This window comes from Micropterus salmoides, unplaced genomic scaffold, assembly GCF_014851395.1.
Source record: "Micropterus salmoides isolate LMB-PRFRI ecotype aquatic unplaced genomic scaffold, ASM1485139v1 Ms_hic_scaffold_8, whole genome shotgun sequence".
Taxonomy (NCBI): Eukaryota; Metazoa; Chordata; class Actinopteri; order Centrarchiformes; family Centrarchidae; genus Micropterus; species Micropterus salmoides.
Window position 1 is genome coordinate 15,615,491 of NW_024044570.1, and position 20,719 is coordinate 15,636,209.

Sequence of the window (20,719 nt, forward strand, 5' to 3'; positions counted from 1 at the left end):
AACACCTTTGGGATGAATTAGAGCGGAGACTGCGAGCCAGGCCTTCTCATCCAACATCTGTCCCTGACCTCACAAATGCCCTTCTAGAAGAACTAGAAGAATGGTCCAAAAGTCCAATGATCACACACACACAGCTGATTACCAGTTTTAGAACAGTATTTTGACATTTTTATTAAAGGAAAATCTAGTATTTGCAGGTGTTGTATCATTCTTTTTTACATATATATTGATTACATTAACAAGATTTTTATGTGAAATTATATAATAAAACTCAATTAAAGCACTCTACTATAAATTTTAAGCCTGATTATTTGTATTATAGCAGTGTTCAACTATATTTAAAGGTAATTTAATTGTTTTTACAGGTTTATATGTTTTTAATTAAACAATAAAATCCCCAAAAATTGCACATGTAAAATTACAGACTTGTCATTATGGAATATTACCGTATTTTTACGAGTGGGTTATTTACTGTTATTTAACGGTATTTTTCTGGTATATTTCAATTCTTTTACGAGTTGGTTATTTATTGTTATTTTACAGTATTTTTCTGGTGCCCCAGCTGCCAGAATATTTCCGTTTTTTTCACATATTTTTTTTTTAACAGTGTATAGCCTAGCCTCTGTGAAACATCTGTATCCTCACTGTGCTACATTATTATAAACTATGATGAACTGGTTGTGGGTCACATCTCTCTCTCATCCGCACGCTGTCTCTCCCTCTTCGTCTTCGTGCAGTTCTCAAGCATCAGTTCCCTGCTGATGACTATGTAACTGCTGTGGCTGCTTTGACATAGCCTACAGTGTGCTGGTGTTCAAGTTTGCTGTCTGCTGTAGTGTGGGCTACAATGTTCTCAACTTGTTGTAATTTGTTAATAACCTTTAGACATGCTATGTTGGCCATTTAAATGAATACAAAAACATGAATATTACAAGCTAGTATGACGTCATTATGTGGACGGACCTTCTTTCAGTGACCCCAACTGTGACTGACTTCCAACGTCCCTGTCCCTTTAAACACTAAAGTATTAGTATAAAGAAGTTTCAGTTTTTTATGAAGGGAATTGTTTGGATTAGTTCTATATTGTGCTGTCAATGATGCTGAAAGTGCAAATAATGATTAAGGACGCCACTGACTTCACATTGCTCAGGCTGACTGACGAAAATAGACCCGTTCATTGTCCTTAATTCATTTATTCTCTGACTTTGCATCTTTATTTTTATCTTTATGCAGAATTAAAAATGGCACAGAACCAAGCCTGGATCTCCACAGTGAAGAGTGAATTTGAAAAGAGCCCTCTTGTATCAAGTGTGTTTTTTGGCTTCATCCTTCTTTGCTTGGAGAAGTTAGTGGAAGTGGAGTTTATATGCCCACATGGAATGCTCTCTTTGCAGCTGCTTTTTTTTAATTTTTCCTGCAGTTCTGGTTTTTCTGCTGATGATAAACATTCAAGGATGCAAGTTTGAGATTTCAAAAACATGTGGGGAAAAGAGTTTTTCAGCATCATCCTTGCCATAGTGTGGTCCCTACTGGTGTTCTTGGATGGCCAATACTATGCCTGTGCAATGACAAACTGGTCAGGCAGGTATGTAATTGTTGATGAAGCTGCTCCTCAGAAATGGTGCGAACCAGACAACCACAACTCATCACAGAAGTTAAAGCTCAGGACCAAGCAATGCTTTTCTGTGTCTCAGGTATAAGGAATGTCTCGATTTGGCATTTGTAAGAAATTGATCTGTGAACAATATGAAAAGTATGCAGTCATTCTAGTGGCTCTGTGAGGCAGTGCTTTGAGCTAAATGCAAACATGTTAATAGTGACAATAGCAACATTCTGATGTTTAGCATGCATGTCACTGAAAACTGTACTTCATGGCAATTCAAATCAGTGGGAGAAAATCAGTGGAACAGACCAAACTACAGGCCAGTGTTGCCATGGTTTTAGGATGGTAAAAAAAAACCCAACTTAATACAACATTTTGGTTTGTTAACAGTGTTAATTACCAGCTTAATGGAACTCGTCTTTTTCCTTGTTTATTCTTTTGCCTGTAGTTTAGGCCATTGGAATGGGGCATATCATATCGTTCACTTTAGGATTAGGAGTATATTTAATCTATAAGTATGACAAAAAAAAGAAGGGCAACTTCACGCAGAACCTGTTCAAGACAGGGACCATCAGGATCCAGAAGCTCCTGTGCCGACAAATAATTAGAACATAGATGGTTCCTGGGATGTGACTTTCCACCTAAAGAAATTAAAAAGAAATGAAAAAAAAGACAGTGGAAATAGAAGAGGCTAAATGCTTTGAAATGATACATATGAACATAATTATAGAAAACATTTATTTTTATAAAAGTAGAACATCTTTTGTCAAATGTAACTTAAAAAACAATCCCAGTCCCTCTCATACATTTTGATCATCACAATTTGTTACTGAATCATTCATTTATAACTGAAATAAGTAAATTCAGATGTAAATCTTATTTTTATATTCTGCCTCTAAAGAATGAACAGAGAAATTCCTTTTGTTTTAAGATTTAAGATATTAAGATTTTTGTGAGTTCCCAATTAAAGGGCTGTAAAATAAGAGTTGTATAAGCAATGCTTATTGTATTTTTATTTTATTTTATTGTATATTACATAATGCAAGCAAAAATTGTCAAGCTAAAATTTCCTGTGTCTGTGTAAATGTGGTAAATTTACCGTTACGTGACACTTTGGTCCTTGTGTATGGAAGATTTAAAATGTACACTTTTTAAGTTAAATTTTTTTAAATTATAATATATAATATGTGTTTACTTTTTATGTATGCATTAACTGTATCATAATAACATAAAACATGTTAAATTACAATAATATTACTTTTGTTTTTAATATCTGAAGTAATTGTTTTAATTAATACATAAGTTTTAACTGAGTATCCACTATTAATTTAAGTAGAATCTTCAAAATATTTTACTCATCATATTCAGTTATGTTTCCATTATCATCCACATCCATAACTCATATTAGCTAACAGAAACATTAATTCTAAAGGTCTATTGTCCAAACAGTTAGGTGGTAAGTGATAAACATCTATTGCATTTATATTTATATGATATTAATATTTGTTACAAAACACATTAACCCTTTATTTTTTATAGTAAGGTCATAAGCCTTAATTTTGTCAACAGACAGCTATTTCTTCACATTTTATGAATCAAAAAGATTTCATCCAGTATTTTTCCTGTCTTTCAACTTTATCAACTTGACACACAAAAATAAATATTGGGTTATTGATAGTGCTTAGATTTCACACATAAAACAAACATTTTATTTTTCATGTCATTCATGTTTAACTTTGTTCCCAACAAAAATAATTCTCCACAACAATCTTACAATTGAAATGCTGGTGAACATTATAAGCAAAACAACTGTAAACAAAGCAGCAATGACATCCACAGACTTGTAAACAAACCAGGACATTTTGTTGAACTGTGTCTGCAGATGACAGGCTCCTTTATGTCTCATGACATATTCTATCCAAAACACAGCCTGGTCCAGTGGTTTCATGGGCTGATCTCTGTGCAGCTTTGAGAGTGTCTGCATGTTTTCCCTGATCGAGGAATTGTGAAGAGCTGTCATTAGGGCATCTGCAAAAATGTGTCTATCAAGCATGGCAATATCCACAATCACAGCTCCTCCCTTTGCTCTGATTCTGGAGAGGTTATCAGGCTGATCATAGAATAAGGGCAGCCCAACTACAGGAACTCCGTGGTAAATTGCTTCCTGAACCCCATTAGTGCCTCCGTGGGTCACAAACACTCTAGTTCTGGGATGTCCTAAGAGGTCTTTCTGTGGCAGCCAGTTGACCATTAATGTGTTGTTTCCCAGGTTGGCTGGCCTTTGTCCGATATACCTCCACACAACCTTCTGAGGCAGTTGGGCAAAAGCTGCAGCAATCTCCTCGGCAATGTCTTGTGGAAGACTCCCGACTAAAGTTCCTAAGGTCATAATTATGACCCCATGATCTCCAGAACTCTGGACAAAATCATCCAGGTCGGCAGGGAGGGGCTTTGGGGGCTTGCACTGAAATCCACCTATGTAGACTATATTTGGCATTGTTGGACGTGGAAATTCAAAGACAAAATCGTTCCTCATAAGCCATATGTCAGCATCCAGGAAAAATGCTGAGTAATCCACACCAGGGCCAAAGTACCTCTCAACTACCGGTTTGTAATTAGGTTCTGAGATGCATGATAGCACGTACATCCCAATGATATAACTCAAAACATTTTTTACCCTTTGAGGGAAGGTCATCTTATGTGTCAACTCCGTTGAAGTGAACGGAATGTATGACAGAGGTGAGGGAGCAATAAGGAAATGAGCTTCACCTTCAATGGTCCATCTGACATTGAAAACAAGAGGAAGTTGGAGCCGACGGGCCAGCATTGCCCCTCCGCCGATGCTAGGGTCAGTCAAAACCACGTCATATTTGGCTCGATGTAAAGTCTGCATCAGGTCTTCATCTTCAAACATCTGAACGACCATTTCACTCATGCCCTTATGGAACTCAGAGAACTGGTCCATGATGACCCGCTGCCTCTGAATACGATTCCAGATGTTAGACCAAAAAGATGTGTGCTTACCCTGAAGCCGGACCTCTAGCAGTTGAGACAAAAAAGTATCAAAGTTTTCCTGAAATCCATTAGGGCTGGGAATAGTGACAGAGGTGTAGAGAGGAGACTTTTCGCTGATGTACCAGCTATCGGACGTCCGAACCACAGTGACCTCGTGGCCTTTGGTATGCAGTTCCTCTACGAGTACTTTCATGTTTACCCAATGGCTTCCATCCAATGGGAACACCAGGATTTTGCCCCCTGATGCACTGGAGAGTTGACTCAACAGTAGAGCAAAGGTGATCAGAGACGAATGAGGCACCTTCATGTTGACGTCCCTCAGAGGCCTTAAACATACAAAAAAAACAAGTCAGTAAGAATCTGTCTGTCTGGTTAGTACATGTTTTATTTACAGTCATGCTATAATCTGAAATGCAGAGGTAGAAAATAACTAAGTGCATTCACTCAAGTACTTACACTTAAGCAGGATTTTAAGATGCCATTTGACGCTACCTTATACTTCTACTCCACTACATTTAAGAGGGAAATGCACTTTTTACTGTACTACATCATTTTACTTTCCTGCCCTTTAATCAATCACGACACCACAAATTATCTTCTGTCCCTTTGGGGGGACAAGACCCCTAGGTTGAGAACCACTGGACTAAACAACCTAATTATATTTAAAGTAGTTAAACAGTAAATTAGAGAGCAGTAAACAGTAGAAAGCAGTAAAATATTGTACTACTTACACCTTCATTAGTATTAAAAATCTAACAAACATTTTACTGCAGAATGAGTTCTTTTAATTTTTACACTTTAAGTACATTTTACTGATAATACTTATGAATTAGGGACTTTTACTTGTAATGCAGTATTTTTGCCTTGTTTTATTGGTACTTTTACTTGAGTAAAGGATCAGAAAACATCTCCCCCCAATGTTGAGATGAAACTGGACTGTGAACATTACATTGGGCAATCAAATGAAAACAAAAGGATTGCCCAAACAACAAACCTTAAAACAGATTGAAATGTTTTCTATCAGTCCCGATTGTATGACTTTAATGCAGGAAATACTCTACACAACAACTAATGAAATAATATTTTTAAACAAAACTTGATTGCAGTACAAGCATTAGCCTACCTTGTAAACTTTAAACATAACTACCAAGACCTGCACAGACAACTGTTATTCTTTATACCATGTTTCACCAATACACACATTCAATGGCTGTTTTTACTTTATGTGTTTTGTGCTCATAACAGAGCTTTTTATTTACTTACCCAAATCCACTGGTACACGAAAGATAATTCAACTTCAACAGCACAGCTTGAAAGAAAAAGTGGTGAATACACCTCCTAGTAAGTCCCTTAAACTTATGACTAGCTGTGTGCTGCTACAGAAAACGGCCCTGTTTTAAAATGTGTCTACTGTTGATGGTAATGCTGCAACAAGAGTTAATGTTTAGTTGCACAAGAATTCATGATTACAAGAGTTCATGTTTAGTTGCAAGAGGAAAAAAAAATTGTCTGTTGTGCCATCTAGTGTCAAGTCAGTGTATTTAAAGTTGAATTGTTCTTGATCGGTTTACCTGAGCCCAGCAGTAATTTTAACAAGCCCATTTTTAAAAAAGCACAGAGCCATAAGAACCAAACTACTCTGGGAAAACCATGGGTCTGCAAATAACATTATGCTATTTTTAAACCCTCACATGCATAACCTGCCAAATACTCATTTCACAAAGATGGGAGAGAAAAAACACAGCACTAGAAAGGTCGTTGATGAATCAGTAGTTTGAATATAATCATCTTTTTCACAACAAACTCAATAATATTGCTTTACACATGGTACTCTAATCCGGTGTTTCCCAACCAAGTAACTTTCTACCTCCCGTTACAGGTTGTATACGTCTATAGATGATGGCCAGGTCAAAGAGAGGTTTTTCCCTCCCAGAATATTTTATTTGATTATTTTCAGGACTTAAAGATGTACAATAATACAGTAATAAAAATGCTAAAAGCAAGGATTGGAAAAATTATAAAAGATTGTGTGTGGTAGAAATTTATTATTTTGTTAGTATTCTGTTCAGCTGATGATCACTAAGATTTATCTTGGAACTTAAAACCACTGCTCCAATCAGTACATAAACTGTGTAAACAAATTTTACTAGTACTGTGTCAGGTGACATTGAGTTGGGTTTTCATCACAGGCAGGTCTTAATATCCTGATATCCTCTAAATTCTAATGTGTTCAATTAAATGTGCTTACTAGTGTTTGCACATTGAGGAATATATGCTAATTTTGCTCAGGTGTAATGACTTGAGTTTAGCATACTGTGTAACATGGGTTACCTGGGTTTTATAACGAGACCTGCCGGGGGGAGTAATGTTAGGATTATTGTGTTCAGAAATCAGTGTCCGCATAATAAAAAAATAAATAAATGCAAAGTTAAATTAAGATTGGAATTGAGACAACAATCAACAAGCCAACACAATAATACCTATATCATTACCATAAAAATCATACAAAACAGACAATAATACAAAAACAATACAAGATAAAAGCATGAGAACACTGAAAAGACTAAAATACACATTTAAGATAAATATAAAATTAGTAAAATACAATAAAATAAAAGGGATAAAATAAAGTCAAATAAAATCGGGAAAGGCTCTCCTATAAAAGTATGTTTTAAGAAGGGACTTAAAAGACTTCACTGACTCAGCCGACCTGATTTCCTCGGGCAGGCTGTTCCAGAGCCTCAGGGCCCTGACAGCAAACGCTCTGTCCCTTTTAGTTTTCAGTCGAGACTCTGGAACAGACAACAGACCTCTGCCCGAGGATCTCAAGGTACGTGCTGGTGCGTATGGGACTAAAAGGTCAGAAATATAACAAGGCGAGAGGCCATGAAGAGTTTTAAAAGTGATCAATAGAATTTTAAAGTCAATTCTAAAACATACTGGGAGCCAGTGTAATGAAGCTAAAATAGGAGTAATGTGGTCATATTTCTTTGTTCTGGTTAAAAGCCTGGCAGCTGAGTTCTGGACAGTCTGGAGTCGATCAATAGATTTTTGGGTTAAACAGGTGAAAAGGCTGTTGCAATAATCCAGGCGTGATGAGATGAAGGCGTGTAAAATGGTCTCGGTGTCCTTAAAAGTTAACATAGATCTCTCTCATAGATAATTTTTGCTATATTTCTAAGTTGATAAAAACATGATTGAACAAGCTTTGTGGTGTGCTGCTCGAAATTTAAATTACTATCAAACCAAACACCAAGGTTCTTTGCCACAGGCTTAATGTGATTTACTAGGGAACCAGCAGATGGCAGTATTTGATTTGCCATCTGCTCGGACGCAATGACCAGGATTTCTGTTTTGTCTGAGTTCAGCTGGAGGAAATTATTTGACATCCATTTTTTTACTTCACAAAGGCAGTCGGTAAGTGAACTCAGCATTCCAGGGTCTGTGGATCTGACGGGCAAGTATATTTGTGTGTCATCAGCATAAATATGAAAAGAAATGCCATGTTTATGGATAATATATCCAAGGGGAAGCAGATACAAGGAAAACAAAATGGGTCCTATGACCGACCCCTGATGCACACCATATTTAACTGGACAGAACAAGGAGACATAGTTGTTTACAGACACGCAAAACTTCCTATTTGACAGGTAGGATGAAAACCATTCTAGGGCAGTACCAGAGATCCCCACCCAGTGCCTCAGTCTGTCTAACATGATGTTGTGATCAATGGTGTCAAAAGCAGCGCTAAGGTCCAGGAGTACCAGGACTGAGCACATGCCTTCATCAGCAGACATTAAAAGGTCATTGGTGACTTTAAGCAGGGCAGTCTCAGTGCTATGGTACTTCCTGAAACCAGATTGAAACTTTTCAAATATTTTGTTATTTTCCAGTACAGTGAGCAGCTGTTTGGACACAATTCTTTCTAGAATATTTGCAATAAAAGGCAGTTTTGAAATTGGTCTAAAATTATGTGGGAGGCAGGGATCTAAACCAGGTTTCTTTAAAAGTGGGTTCACGCAAGCCGTTTTAAAATAATCAGGGACACAACCAGTAGATAGGGAGCTGTTGAAAACAGAGATCAAATGGGGCCCAACAGAATCTATTACTTTCAGTAAAAACTTTGTAGGTATTACATCAAGTGGGCTGGAGGACACTCTCATTTGTGATACTGTTTTTAAAAGCTCAGACAAGTCAATGGGATAAAACTGGTTAAAACTCTCTTGTTGCTGGTGAGGAACCTCTGAGTAAGAGGCCGCGGGGGTAATAGAGGCTCTGATTGACACCACCTTATTGGTAAAATAATCATCATCAGTCATCATTACTTCCAGCTGAGGCACAAGGAGGGGTTGGGTTTACCAGCTGATCCACAGTCTTAAACAGAAACCTGGGATTGTGTTTATGTGTAGTAATGAGTTCAGAAAAATAGTGTGTTCTCGCATCCTTAACCATGTTATTGTATTTAATTAATAAATCCTTCAGACTGAGGTAATGGACTTGGAGACTGGATTTTTTCCATCTGCGCTCTGCTTTCCTGCATTCCCTTTTGAGGCTGTGAATGCTGCCATTTATCCAGGGTTTTTGTACTGCCTTATAGGTATTCTGCTAAAAACTACCATAAAGAATAATCAACACCTCTGTGATACAGTTTTAAAACATCTCTCAATAGACAAAGACATTAGGTTTGTGTTGGACTGTATTATACTGTTCAAGTGGCCAAACCATTTTATAAAGTAGTATTTAAGTAATGCTTTTGATGATGCCTACTTTTTTTATTTTACATAGCTGGATTAACCTGTTTGGGGGCCCCAGCTCAAATACTTTCTGTTGGGCCCCCCAGTTGCCTGAAAGTTCCCATCAAGTACAAAACACACTGCACACTATAGACAGTAGCCTTATTATATTTTGCACAGAGACACAGAAAAAAAACCCTGCAGTCCTATATTGGAATACTAGCCACATGTTTTTTTCTTTGTCATTTAGTTTGTGGTAATTTGATGATATACACTTTTGTTTAGCCATAAATAACCATGTGACCACGCTATAAACTCACCTTTTAATAAGGTTTTAAAACTGGAGTTTGACACAGAACCACAGGGTTGTGTATTAATGCAGGACCCAGTTGATATTTCACCATTGTGGTGGAAATTCCCAAACAAATTTGCAATTACTCAAATGACCAAAACCAACCAACACACAGTTAACCTGGCGCTCTTGAGGCCCCTCAGTCTGAGGGTAATCCAGCCTGCTCAAGCTTTTGTTTGCTTGTATTATTATATATTGTATTATTATTATTATATACATGCATTATTTAGCATTTTTTCATGTTGGGTGTGCAGTAGGGTGGATTTCTGAGCACTAGGCTACTATGAAATTAGTGCCAAATAAAATCACGTCATGTAATATTAACAAATGAATACAACACAAAATTAAATAATAAAGTACATTTCATTTAATGTAAAGTTGTGTAGTGTAACAGCTGTCAAATTCTCCTGACAGTGTCTACATCATGAACCTCACCCTCCAGCCCTTTGTTGTTGTTCTCACGCTAACATGCGAGATCCGTAGACCCGACTCAACTGCGCGGTCACATCCCGCCCCGACTTCCCCTCTCCCAGCGGCCTGGTGGTTTGAGATGAGTAGAAGATGTCGGTTTCGGGGCTGAAGGCCGAATTGAAGTTTTTGGAGTCAATTTTTGACCCAAACCACGAACGATTCAGAATATTAGACTGGAAACCCGATGAACTCAGCTGCCAATTCAACGTAACCGGAGAGAAGCTGCTGATCATTCACTGCAACATCACGGTGAGTCCAGGCCAGCTCTGCGCACAAGCTAACCCTGCCACTGACTATCAACTGAAACCAAATCATTCCGCGGAAGGTTTTCGTGTTTACAAATGAACTACGAATAAAAGTGTTGACTTTTATTTTCATGCTGCGTTTCACCGTCAAGATCGGAGTAACCCCGTTGATTAAATAAAACAACATCGGACCAGTGTTAAATTCACTTTTTTTTTAAAAGTGTACGAAACGGCGTCGACTTGTAACGACGCTGCGGTAGCCTTTGCTAGCCTCTTAACTGAAAGTAACGTTGACGCTAGCTTGTCTTGTTAGCCAAAATAAATGCGTTACTGTTTTCAGTAGTACGTCTGCTAACTTTCTATCAACTGAACCTACGGATCTAGTTTATTTTCAACATTACTTTGCTTAGGTATGGATGAACACCACAGCTCTTTTTAACTATATTTCAGAGAACACGTTATCGGAACAGGCACACCACTCAATGTCCCTTTTCAGTTCTTTAACGTTAAATAGAGGCGGTTTAGTGGAATGTTGTTCCACTGTTTTCTGCCGTTTCAGTAAATAGCCGGATCCCTCTGACGAACTTACAGGCACGTATTTAAAGCTGTGACGTTATTGGTTCCTTTATCGGGATAGCAAAATATGTTGACAGCGATAAAATGTAGATATGAAGGAGTCTGCACTGTTAGTGTTACAATAATGCGAGCTTCGTAGTATATATATATATATATATATATATATATATATAACGTTAGATGGGCCTGTCGTTTTCATACATTTCAACACGAAGTCTTTGAAGCGGTGTAACGTCGGTAACGTAAATCATCTTCAAAGTTGTGCCAAACGCATGATGTTAGCCATCACAAAGTGTAGGTGATTTTCATGGTACTTGCATTCGTATTTTTTTTTAGGTGGCACAGACCATCCTAACATCTTGACCACATCCTCCTCTCTAAGCAAAAACATCCACACCCACACACCGTTCCACTTAGTGGTCGTTTTTGGGGACACAGATCAGGTTTGTTTAAAAGAAAAAAAAATTGATAGCCACGTCATGTTGAGACTCAAGCTGAGTCAGTATGCATCAATCTCAATGAAAGCAGAGTACATTGTGCATCACGATCTTTGTACTAGAAAAGGGGACGTGAGTGAGTTAAAAGTGGTCCCGCCACTTAGTTCAGTCAATCCTGCCTCTGGGAACCCCAAACCCACATTTCCCACATCTGATTAGCTGGATGTTGCATGATCACCAGTGCTTGATAGGCTGAACTGAACCTAGAGCAGGTAGAGATGGAAAATAATAACCTTGCCGTAGTTATTTGCGCTGATTTGTTCCACTGTGGTATGTACATTCTTTGAATTTGGCTTCATGATGGTTAGTGCTTGATCCTAGAAAGGTGTGGAGTTGTCTTAAATGTTAAATGGCAGCGGTTTGTCTGTATGCAAATGTCATTAGCTTATGCCATGGCAACAACAATCTGCACAAAAAACTATTATTTTATGTGTCGTTAATATCGGAATTACTGTAACGACCAGTTTCTGACTTGGAAAAACTGTTCACAAACAAGTCATTGTTATGAGTAAGATTTCTCTGAAAGTTCCGACATATCAGACTTGGCGCTTAATAAAACAGAAGTGTCTGAAAACCAAACAAAGACTGATGCCTAATGTCAGCCAAAGTCTGTCAGTTAAGGTAAGTAATCTCAAATTGAATGGATATAGAGCTGTATTGTCAATGCACAGTACTTTAAATCCTCACACGACTAACACCACAATCATACGACTATCTTGAGTTGTCTAACTACTTGTATGTTCAGAAGTCGTAAACATGGGAATCTTGAGAGGCATGAAACACTCCTGGAGACCAGTACATTACATATTGTACGTACCACACACAGATGCTGACCGCTTGCTAGACTACACAACAGCCCAGCTATATTTCCCCCCCAGTATACCATAATCTCCTGGGATTAAGAATTAAGCCTTTATAATTCAGATTTCTTCCATCTTTACTCATGTAAACCGAAGTCTTGTGATTTAACATTTATATTAAGCTCTAATTGAAGGTTCAGTGCAGCCACTTGTTGTCCAATGCTGGAGAGACACTTGCTGTATAGCTGGCCGGAGACAGAGCATGTTGTTCAGTGGGTGGCTGTGTGGGCTAAGACATTTGGTCTGAAATCTTTTATAGTTTCAGACCAAATGTTTGATATAGAAGAAATTTCCCAGGGCAACATTTTGGCTTCATAAAAACAGTGGTGTTCTCTGCCAGTTTACTATCTCTAGACAATGAAGCCATTGACATAGCATGATTGGCTAAATTAATTTCCTACTCTTGCCTCGGTTGCAGGAATCCTATCCCTCAACGCCGCCAATATGGTTTGTTGACTCAGATGATCCTAGTCTGGCTGACGTGTTGGAACGCTTGGAGGATGTAAGAAGAGGTAGCACATTGGTAAGTTGGCTGATGGGGATCCGGCTCCACAGAGGCTTGCTCAAAATGGTAATGTCACATTATGTTCAGTGCTGTAAGAGTGGAAACTTGGTAGAATTGTTTAATGGCAGTTTGATTTTCATTATCTGTTTTCACCCACAGCTTCTTCAGCAGTTGAAGCGCCTCATTTGTGATCTCTGTCGGCTTTACAACCTGCCACAGCATCCAGATGTAGAAATGCTTGACCAGCCTCTTCCTGCTGGCCCAATTACCCAAGAGCGAAAGGTACTCACCTAAAACAAGAATAAAGTTCAATGTCTTTTTGTGGCATTTAAAAACTCAGCTCACAATGTTTCACTGCACTACAGCATGGGCCACCAGATGAGGTGACATCTGAGGAGGAAGAGGAGGAAGAAATGGGAGAGGTACCAATGTGTATTCTTCGCAGTTTGGTGTATTCATATGATTTATAACTTAATGGCCCAGTTTGTTTTACATCCTGTTTCTAAACATAATTGATAACACTGGCAGCAGGACATTGACCTGGACCAAGATCTGGACCATTACGACATGAAAGAAGAGGAGCCAGTAGATGGAAAAAAGTCAGAAGATGACGGGATAGAAAAAGAAAATCTCGCCATCTTGGAGAAGATTCGTAAAAACCAGAGACAGGATCACTTGAATGTAAGTGCTTATTCACTTCATGTGTTTTTTTTATTGCGTTTTGGTGACTGTAATAGAGCTGAGAAGAGGAGGAGCTGCTTTTCCCTGTAAATTCTCTTTTAAACATTTAATTGAATGTTAATTCAGTATCAAATCTATTTATTGAGTCCAAATCCTGTCATATACCTTATCAAATCTAATTAGATTTCACATTTGTAGGTAACTGAAGTAATAATAACTAAACTAAACAGATTTAGATCAGTAACCACCTTTTGTCTACTGAGAAGGCTGAAACACCACTTTTAAGTGGCAGCCCACATAATGTTCACAACTTGAGATGAGCAGCATTAGCTATGAAATGTCAGTCAAATTCCTGCTTTATGGGTGAAATGTTTTCTGCGTTGCTCTCTACTAATAAATTTAGATGTTTAGCGTGTCTGGATATTTTGCCAACCAGGAACCATTTGGGGGGGTGGCGTGGTGGTGCAGTGGTTAGCATTGTCCCCTCACGGCAAGAAGGTCGTGGGTTCAAGCCCCTGTTGCCCCGGCCTTTCTGTGTGGAGTTTGCATGTTCCTCCCCTGGTGGCTTCCTCCCACCATCCAAAGACATGCAGGCTAGGTTAATTGGTGTCTCCAAAATTATCCTTAGGTGTGACCTTGTGTGCAACCTTTTACAGGGTGTACCCCGCCTTTCACCCGATGTAAGATGGGACACAGTACTATAGGATTATACTATAAATTATTCTGACAACTTTTTCAGTTAGTTTGGCCATGTTCAGATCAACAGCAGCACTACGTCCAAAATGCTGACTCATCGTTCCTTTCACTGCTGACAAAGTGTGGCTGCTGGCACAGAGGGCTCCAGCAGAGGAATAAAATGCTAGGCTGTCCAGCAAAAAGTTTACTTGGCTCTCAACTTTCGCAGCAGCGCAATCTAACGTTATCAGGCAACACTATGGCCTCATCGGCGATGGAGAAAAGGCCAGCTTGAATAATGAAAGTTCTCAACATGCCGTTTTTGCAATCAGAAAACACAAAACTGGTTTCACTTTATGGGCTTAGAGTAGAAATGTTTAGTAATCTACCCGTTTCATTCAAAAAGAGTTTGTTGTCTTTTCAAGCATTGAAAATGCTCAAATGTAACTTTGTCTATAGAATTAAACAGGACTTTTCCCACAGGATCTCTGATTGCCCTGATGTTGCCCTGCCCACCTGTAGCATGCTGTATCTTCTTCTTTGTCCTGGTGTCCTGCCATCTGTGTGATTCACCTTTGTGATTTATGTTGCAGGGTGCCGTGTCTGGCTCGGTGCAAGCCTCGGACCGCCTAATGAAGGAACTCAGGGAGATCTACAGATCACAGAGTTACAAGACAGGTGACTACAATGACACATTTCATCCCACAGTGGTGACTTTTGTGGTTTTAACATCTCATCAGCAGATTGAAGTACAGCTCTGTGTTCATGTCACTTACTTCATAGGTATTTATTCAGTCGAACTTGTCGGTGACAGCCTTTATGAATGGCATGTCAAGTTAAGAACGTAAGTTCTCACATTCATTTGCTTTTAAAATTTTCCAGCTTTGCAAATATTGTGTTAATGTTGAGGGGTTTTTTGCTAGATTTGACTTGTTGCTCTTTATTACAGGGTAGACCCAGATAGTCCATTACATAGTGACTTGCAGGTCTTAAAAGAAAAGGAAGGAATGGACTACATTCTGCTCAATTTCTCTTATAAAGTGAGTTCTGTGATCATGTTTGTCAGTTGATTTTTGGGGGAAAGAGTTTTCTCTGAAGTTTTTTTTCTTCCTTCATATGACAGGATAATTTTCCTTTTGACCCACCTTTTGTACGGGTTGTCTCACCTGTGCTCTCCGGAGGGTGAGTGTGTAGTGATCTCCCCTGCCCAATTTGCTTACACTCTCTGGGACTTGGTCCACATTTGTTGTGCGCACAGTTTTGACCTGGATTTTGGACTTTGTTGGGAGAGATTTACTCAGGACATTAATTTGTCCTATCGTGGATGGAATTTGAACTTCACATGTTTCACATCATATGTTGTGCCTGCAGCTGTTGCAGATGTGTTGATACTGTGCTTTGCTTGTTTACAAAGCTGACGTCAAATCTTTTGATGAATCACTTTGTGCTTTTAGGTGCAGGGTGGACTTTATGTTATGCCATGTTACTACTGCGTGGTGCAGTCTATGTGGTTTGCTTATGACTGGCTGCAAATTATTGCCTCTAAAATAAATTAAAGAATTGCCATATACCAGTGCAAATAAGACTTTCTGGCAATTCATTCAGTGCTTTACCACTGTGATACAAATCCATCATGCATCTCAAAAACAGATTCTTTAAGTGCTCTGATTATTAATAATAGGCATAAATAAATTTGCCTGGAAATTACTGCTTGAATTTATTTGGTACATCCAAAAGTTGCATTCACAACATCTTCTAGATAAAAATTGCGATTCAACATTGTGAAAATAGAAATCTCTCCCACAAGTAAAATCAAGACATTGTAAAATTTGAAGCACAACAAATTTGCAAAAAGTCAAGTGAACACTTTCTTGATCAAATGTACATTTCTGTTTTTTTAAATATACAATGTACAACTCATCCTTAATACTGAATTTAGCTTTTTTAATTTCAGTTATGTTCTAGGAGGAGGAGCCTTGTGCATGGAACTTCTCACAAAACAGGTATGTAAATGAGTTTGATAGATGTTACGACATCATTTTGCTCAACTTATTATTGGAAGTAATGGTTTTGTGTGGATTGTTTTTTTGTTTTTTGTTTTTTGTCAGGGCTGGAGCAGTGCCTATTCCATAGAGTCTGTCATTATGCAGATAAATGCCACTCTGGTTAAAGGAAAGGCCAGGGTGCAGTTTGGAGCCAATAAGGTAACTGGTGTCATTTGTCAGCTGTCAGCATGTCGTTAGACCACAGAAAGTGTTTCTAGCCATTTCAAATGGCCACACTCAAAGGTGGGGCGAAAACTCTCAGAGGGCTGCGATGAATCCTATATGCGGACAACCAGGAACTGTTGGGGAGAGAGTAAATTGTGCAGCAGCTGTGTTGTGTTTCAGCAGAAAATACAAGTGGAAGGGAAAAGTGTTAAATCGGAGGTCCTTTTTGCGCATTTCAGTCCAAGTGTCTGGCTAAAATCCAAATGTGATTTAATAGACTCACTTTAGCCACACATAAGTATTTCCTCTTGCCAGATCACAGAACTGCTTGGTTTTCACATGCTACATGCAAATCAGGGTGAGCTGTACAAAGAAGGTGGTGGTAATGCAATAATGTCAGAAAAAGAATATTGTTTACACTTTAGCTGCAACAACCTACGATAACGATTAAGTTAATGTTATCTATCTATAACAAATATCCTTAAACTAGCAAACACATGGATGAGTCACACTTACGGACAAAGAATGACACGTCTTCATGGGCTCTAACTCACACGGCCCCCTCACCCTTACAGATTGATGCTTTCTCACCCCTAAAGAGATCATTCAGCAGTTGAACTGATAGAGGATTAGATTAACGCAATAAAAGCTTGTTACCCCCTCTGAATGACCGTATGTGTTTAAAATCCTCTAGCTGCCTTTATATGTGACGAGGAGAACGATTACAGTTTCAGTGTATTTTCTGTACATTTTCTGCTGCCATTACTACTAAAGGACAGACCCTCTATACTGTGTATATATTTTCACAGACTTGTTAACTGACTACTTACACTTTGGAGGTGTAAAGACTAACGTATACATCCTGGTTGTTTTTTGCCTTTTTGTTTAGCCAACAGTAGAAAGATGACAGAAACTTGTGGGAGAGAGCTATGGGGGGTGGCATGCAACAAATGTTACTGTTGCATAGCGGGCAATTTCTGTGCATCTAACAGAACATTATTTGTTTGTTTTTTTAGAACCAGTACAATCTTGCCAGAGCACAACAGTCGTACAAATCCCTTGTGCAGATACATGAAAAGAATGGTGAGTAAATATTTCTCGATGGTTGGGGCTCAATAGACACACAGTGGTATGGATGATTTTGCAAAGGGATTTCTCTTTCTGCTTTCACAGGCTGGTACACACCACCTAAAGAGGACGGATAAGGAGCTACTGCCACTATGCACTGAGAACATGTCTTTGGGTCAAAGTATCTTGTTTTCTTTGGAATCTTTTCCTCCCTTTGACTTAACTGGGGATATATCATCTTTCTCGCGGAAACCATTTTGTTGGCTCATCTGACAAGTATTCCTTCGCCCACTCCAGGAAAGACTTTATTCTGGTATCACTTGGCTTCTCCCCTCAGTGTTTTAGTGAGGACAATGTGAGAGTATCACTACTCCGGTTTTTTTGTTTTGTTTTGGTTTTTTTTCTTAATGCTCATTTGTCTTTCAAAAAAAAAAAAACTTTTCTCCTTAAATGTGAGGAAAGGCGTTTTTTTTAGCTGCTTTGACAAAATGGGCTTCACAAACAGTCAGTTATCCCTCTTTAAACAGGAATTTTAAAAGATTGATACCGAAGCTCTACAAGTGGCACCTCACTGCACCTGTTTTTATCCACCCCAATTTTTGTTTAGTCTTTTTTTTTTCTCTCTTTCGGAAATGAACTGGTACATAAATGCATATACTGTTTTAGAAATATTATTTGGCAAGTGGTTTTTTTTAATTATTATTATTTGAGCATCCTAGACAATAAATGAGCCATTTTTTTAGATGTTGGAAGTTTATCTTTAAGTCGAGATAACCTACCACTCTGTATCTTTTAGCTTTTTTAAAAATTTGCAAAGAATATTAGGCCAAGCAGAATCAAAGTGATACCATGTTGTTGAACTAGGAGTTACTGGCTGCTGTTGGTGAACAAATTCATCGGTGGTTAATAATAAAACAGGGCCAAAGGACATGATACATCTGATAATCTGCACATTTCTAGTCTTGGGAAGAGGAATATATTGATGCATTTTCACCAGAAGATGATGAGATGAGTGTTAGGGCATCATCTTGGAAGTTCTAACAGATTAATGTTGAAGCTAAAGAGCTCTTTTTGCCTTATTTCTGTTAACACATTGGCCCCACAAGTGCTCAGTTTGGCTATTGGTCTTTCTATTGATTATAGCTGTAGTGGTTGATTGCTGGTTTGATGCAGAAAATGAAGCCCTGTGTGCAAAAGTCACAGCTCGTTGCACAGGTGCCTCGTCTTAAGCACTGTTGTAAAACATAGTTGGCTTTCATTACAGTCAGTTAAGCTGAACTGTGCTAGGATGGGCTTTAGAGAGAGATTCAGTTAAGTGTGTGTGGATGTGATTTTCTTTCCATCATGGTTTGTCCTGGCCCAGTTTAGATTGGAAACTGCTAACCTGTCACATGACGTCACATGCAGCTGGATTCATCCCCTCTCTGGTTTTCTCAACATCCATCACTTGCAGGGCTTCCTTTGCCACAATAATATATCACAAAGGTTTCTGTGTCGCTTTTGGTTTGTAACAAGATGGATCCTTAGTAGTGTGATGTGAACTAACCTGAAAATCTGTACGTTTTACCTTTTGAGCATGCAATATATTGTAGTACGTCATCAGTACTGCTGTTGCCCATACTACAGGACACACACTGTATCTATCTGTTGGCTCTTTTGCAGTTTATTTGTTAACACTGTCTGCAAAAGTATGTTTGAATGGCAACTCAGGTAACAAACAATACTTAGGAGGGGAATCTGTACATGTACGTGTTGGGTTTGGGGGTTATTTTCCTGAATTAGTTGACGCTGATGTTTAGGCTTTTGTCACCCACTGATTTGATGTCAGAAACAGAAAATGCAGTGAGCTTTACGATAATATGGGCCACGTGTTTCTTTTAATTCAGGCGATGCAAGAGGAAGGACATTTACAGAAAGATGCCATTGTAACAGGATTGCAGTAGCATGATGACACATGTAATCGCTCATCAATACCCACTGTAGTATTTTTTTAAAAAACAACAAAAAAAAAAACCCTTTTTATTTTGCTTTTGCTTTGTTCCTCACAAGTACTGAAGTAGGTTTGATTTCAGTATGTGATCTTTAAATATTCCAGATAAAAATATTTGCACAACTGGCAACAAGCCTGGAGAGGTCAAGTATAACGACAAACATGTTTTAAATCAGGAAACATGTTTTTTTTTGTTTGTTTTTTTTCCTCAGCACATGTCCTGTTGTTACATGTCTAAGGGGGGGCTGAGGGAGGAGGAGTTATCATCAAGAAGAACCTCTAAAGGGCCTGTGTTGTCTGGCGGCACAGGAAAGTTGGACCATAAACTTTTTGAAGTTTTGAGTACAACCTCTGCCGCTACACAGCCTTTATCGACCTGTGTGAGACTCCCTCGTAAATGCCAAAACTCTGGTCAGAGGGGATATTAAGAGACGTTTGAAGTTTGATAGTCATGCCGTGGTGAATAGACTTGCACGCTACTTTAACTGGACTGTGTGTTGAAAAGATCTATTTGTCTCAATTGTCTATTCATTTACTGGCACCAACAAACAGATGATCAAATCTGGCACCGTTAGCTCGTTTTGGTTTTATTTTGTTTTTCATTTTCCATTTGAAGAAATTTTGACCATGTACAGTAATTTGTAAACTTGCATCAAGTTTATGAATAAAGAATTTTAAGATTATTGCCGTTTTACTGGTTTCCCTGTGTGTTATTTGAGTCACTAGACTGAGTTTGCACTGTTACTTTGTATTGGGCTGATATTGATATTTTATTAAGTGAATAAAAAGTTACTGCTGATACAAACTGTCATACTGATTTGGTTATGTAACGTTATGTATGTTAAGTGTTGTTCGTGTAAGGTGACTAATTATCACACAGTTTCACCTACAGATGAATAGGTGATGCAAAGCCACATCAAAGACTTTCGTTTAGGATCTCATTTAAATTCTTCAGAGCTGCAAAGAAAAATATGGGGAAGTGCTGAATGATGTAATATTTTAGCATGAAAGTTGAATAAAACAATGTTATTTACCACTGCATAGTATGCATTTACAATGACAAGCATCACAAAGGGGAAAAAAACTTGATTGACACAACAATCTACAAATACTCCTTTCATTTACATCCTGTGTTCAAAATCTTAAGCTCAGATGTATTTTTGGCAAAATGTATATAATGTAACAAAAGCACTGTAACAAAATGGCTCCTTGTGTTATATGTATTATAGGACTTTAAT

General features: G+C 38.3%; 2 protein-coding genes across 4 annotated transcripts; one reads left to right on the plus strand and one right to left on the minus strand.

The window, feature by feature from the left end:
- Nucleotides 1-2,322: 2,322 nt before the first annotated feature.
- On the minus strand, nt 2,323-6,068 carry LOC119893832 (UDP-glucuronosyltransferase 2C1-like). The gene is made up of 2 exons (XM_038706188.1): nt 5,882-6,068; nt 2,323-4,944 (listed from the first exon to the last, which is right to left on the minus strand). Exon 2 carries the CDS (start codon nt 4,923-4,925, stop codon nt 3,324-3,326), a length of 1,602 nt encoding a protein of 533 aa, XP_038562116.1. The 5' UTR covers nt 4,926-4,944; nt 5,882-6,068; the 3' UTR covers nt 2,323-3,323.
- A 4,101-nt stretch (nt 6,069-10,169) lies between these two features.
- Nucleotides 10,170-20,172, plus strand: LOC119893466 (ubiquitin-conjugating enzyme E2 Q2-like). 3 transcript variants are annotated; one of them, XM_038705649.1, is made up of 13 exons: nt 10,170-10,423; nt 12,771-12,875; nt 13,017-13,139; nt 13,223-13,279; nt 13,389-13,538; nt 14,807-14,891; nt 14,997-15,057; nt 15,163-15,253; nt 15,337-15,395; nt 16,168-16,216; nt 16,322-16,417; nt 17,440-17,506; nt 17,597-20,172. In XM_038705649.1, exons 1-13 carry the CDS (start codon nt 10,265-10,267, stop codon nt 17,626-17,628), a joined length of 1,134 nt encoding a protein of 377 aa, XP_038561577.1. In that variant the 5' UTR covers nt 10,170-10,264; the 3' UTR covers nt 17,629-20,172. The 3 variants fall into 3 exon arrangements, 2 of the variants coding, with proteins under 2 accessions (XP_038561577.1, XP_038561576.1); XM_038705648.1 differs by having other exon boundaries at nt 10,173-10,423; nt 13,386-13,538; XR_005442808.1 differs by lacking the exon at nt 15,337-15,395 and having other exon boundaries at nt 13,386-13,538.
- The last annotated feature ends 547 nt before the right edge of the window (nt 20,173-20,719 follow it).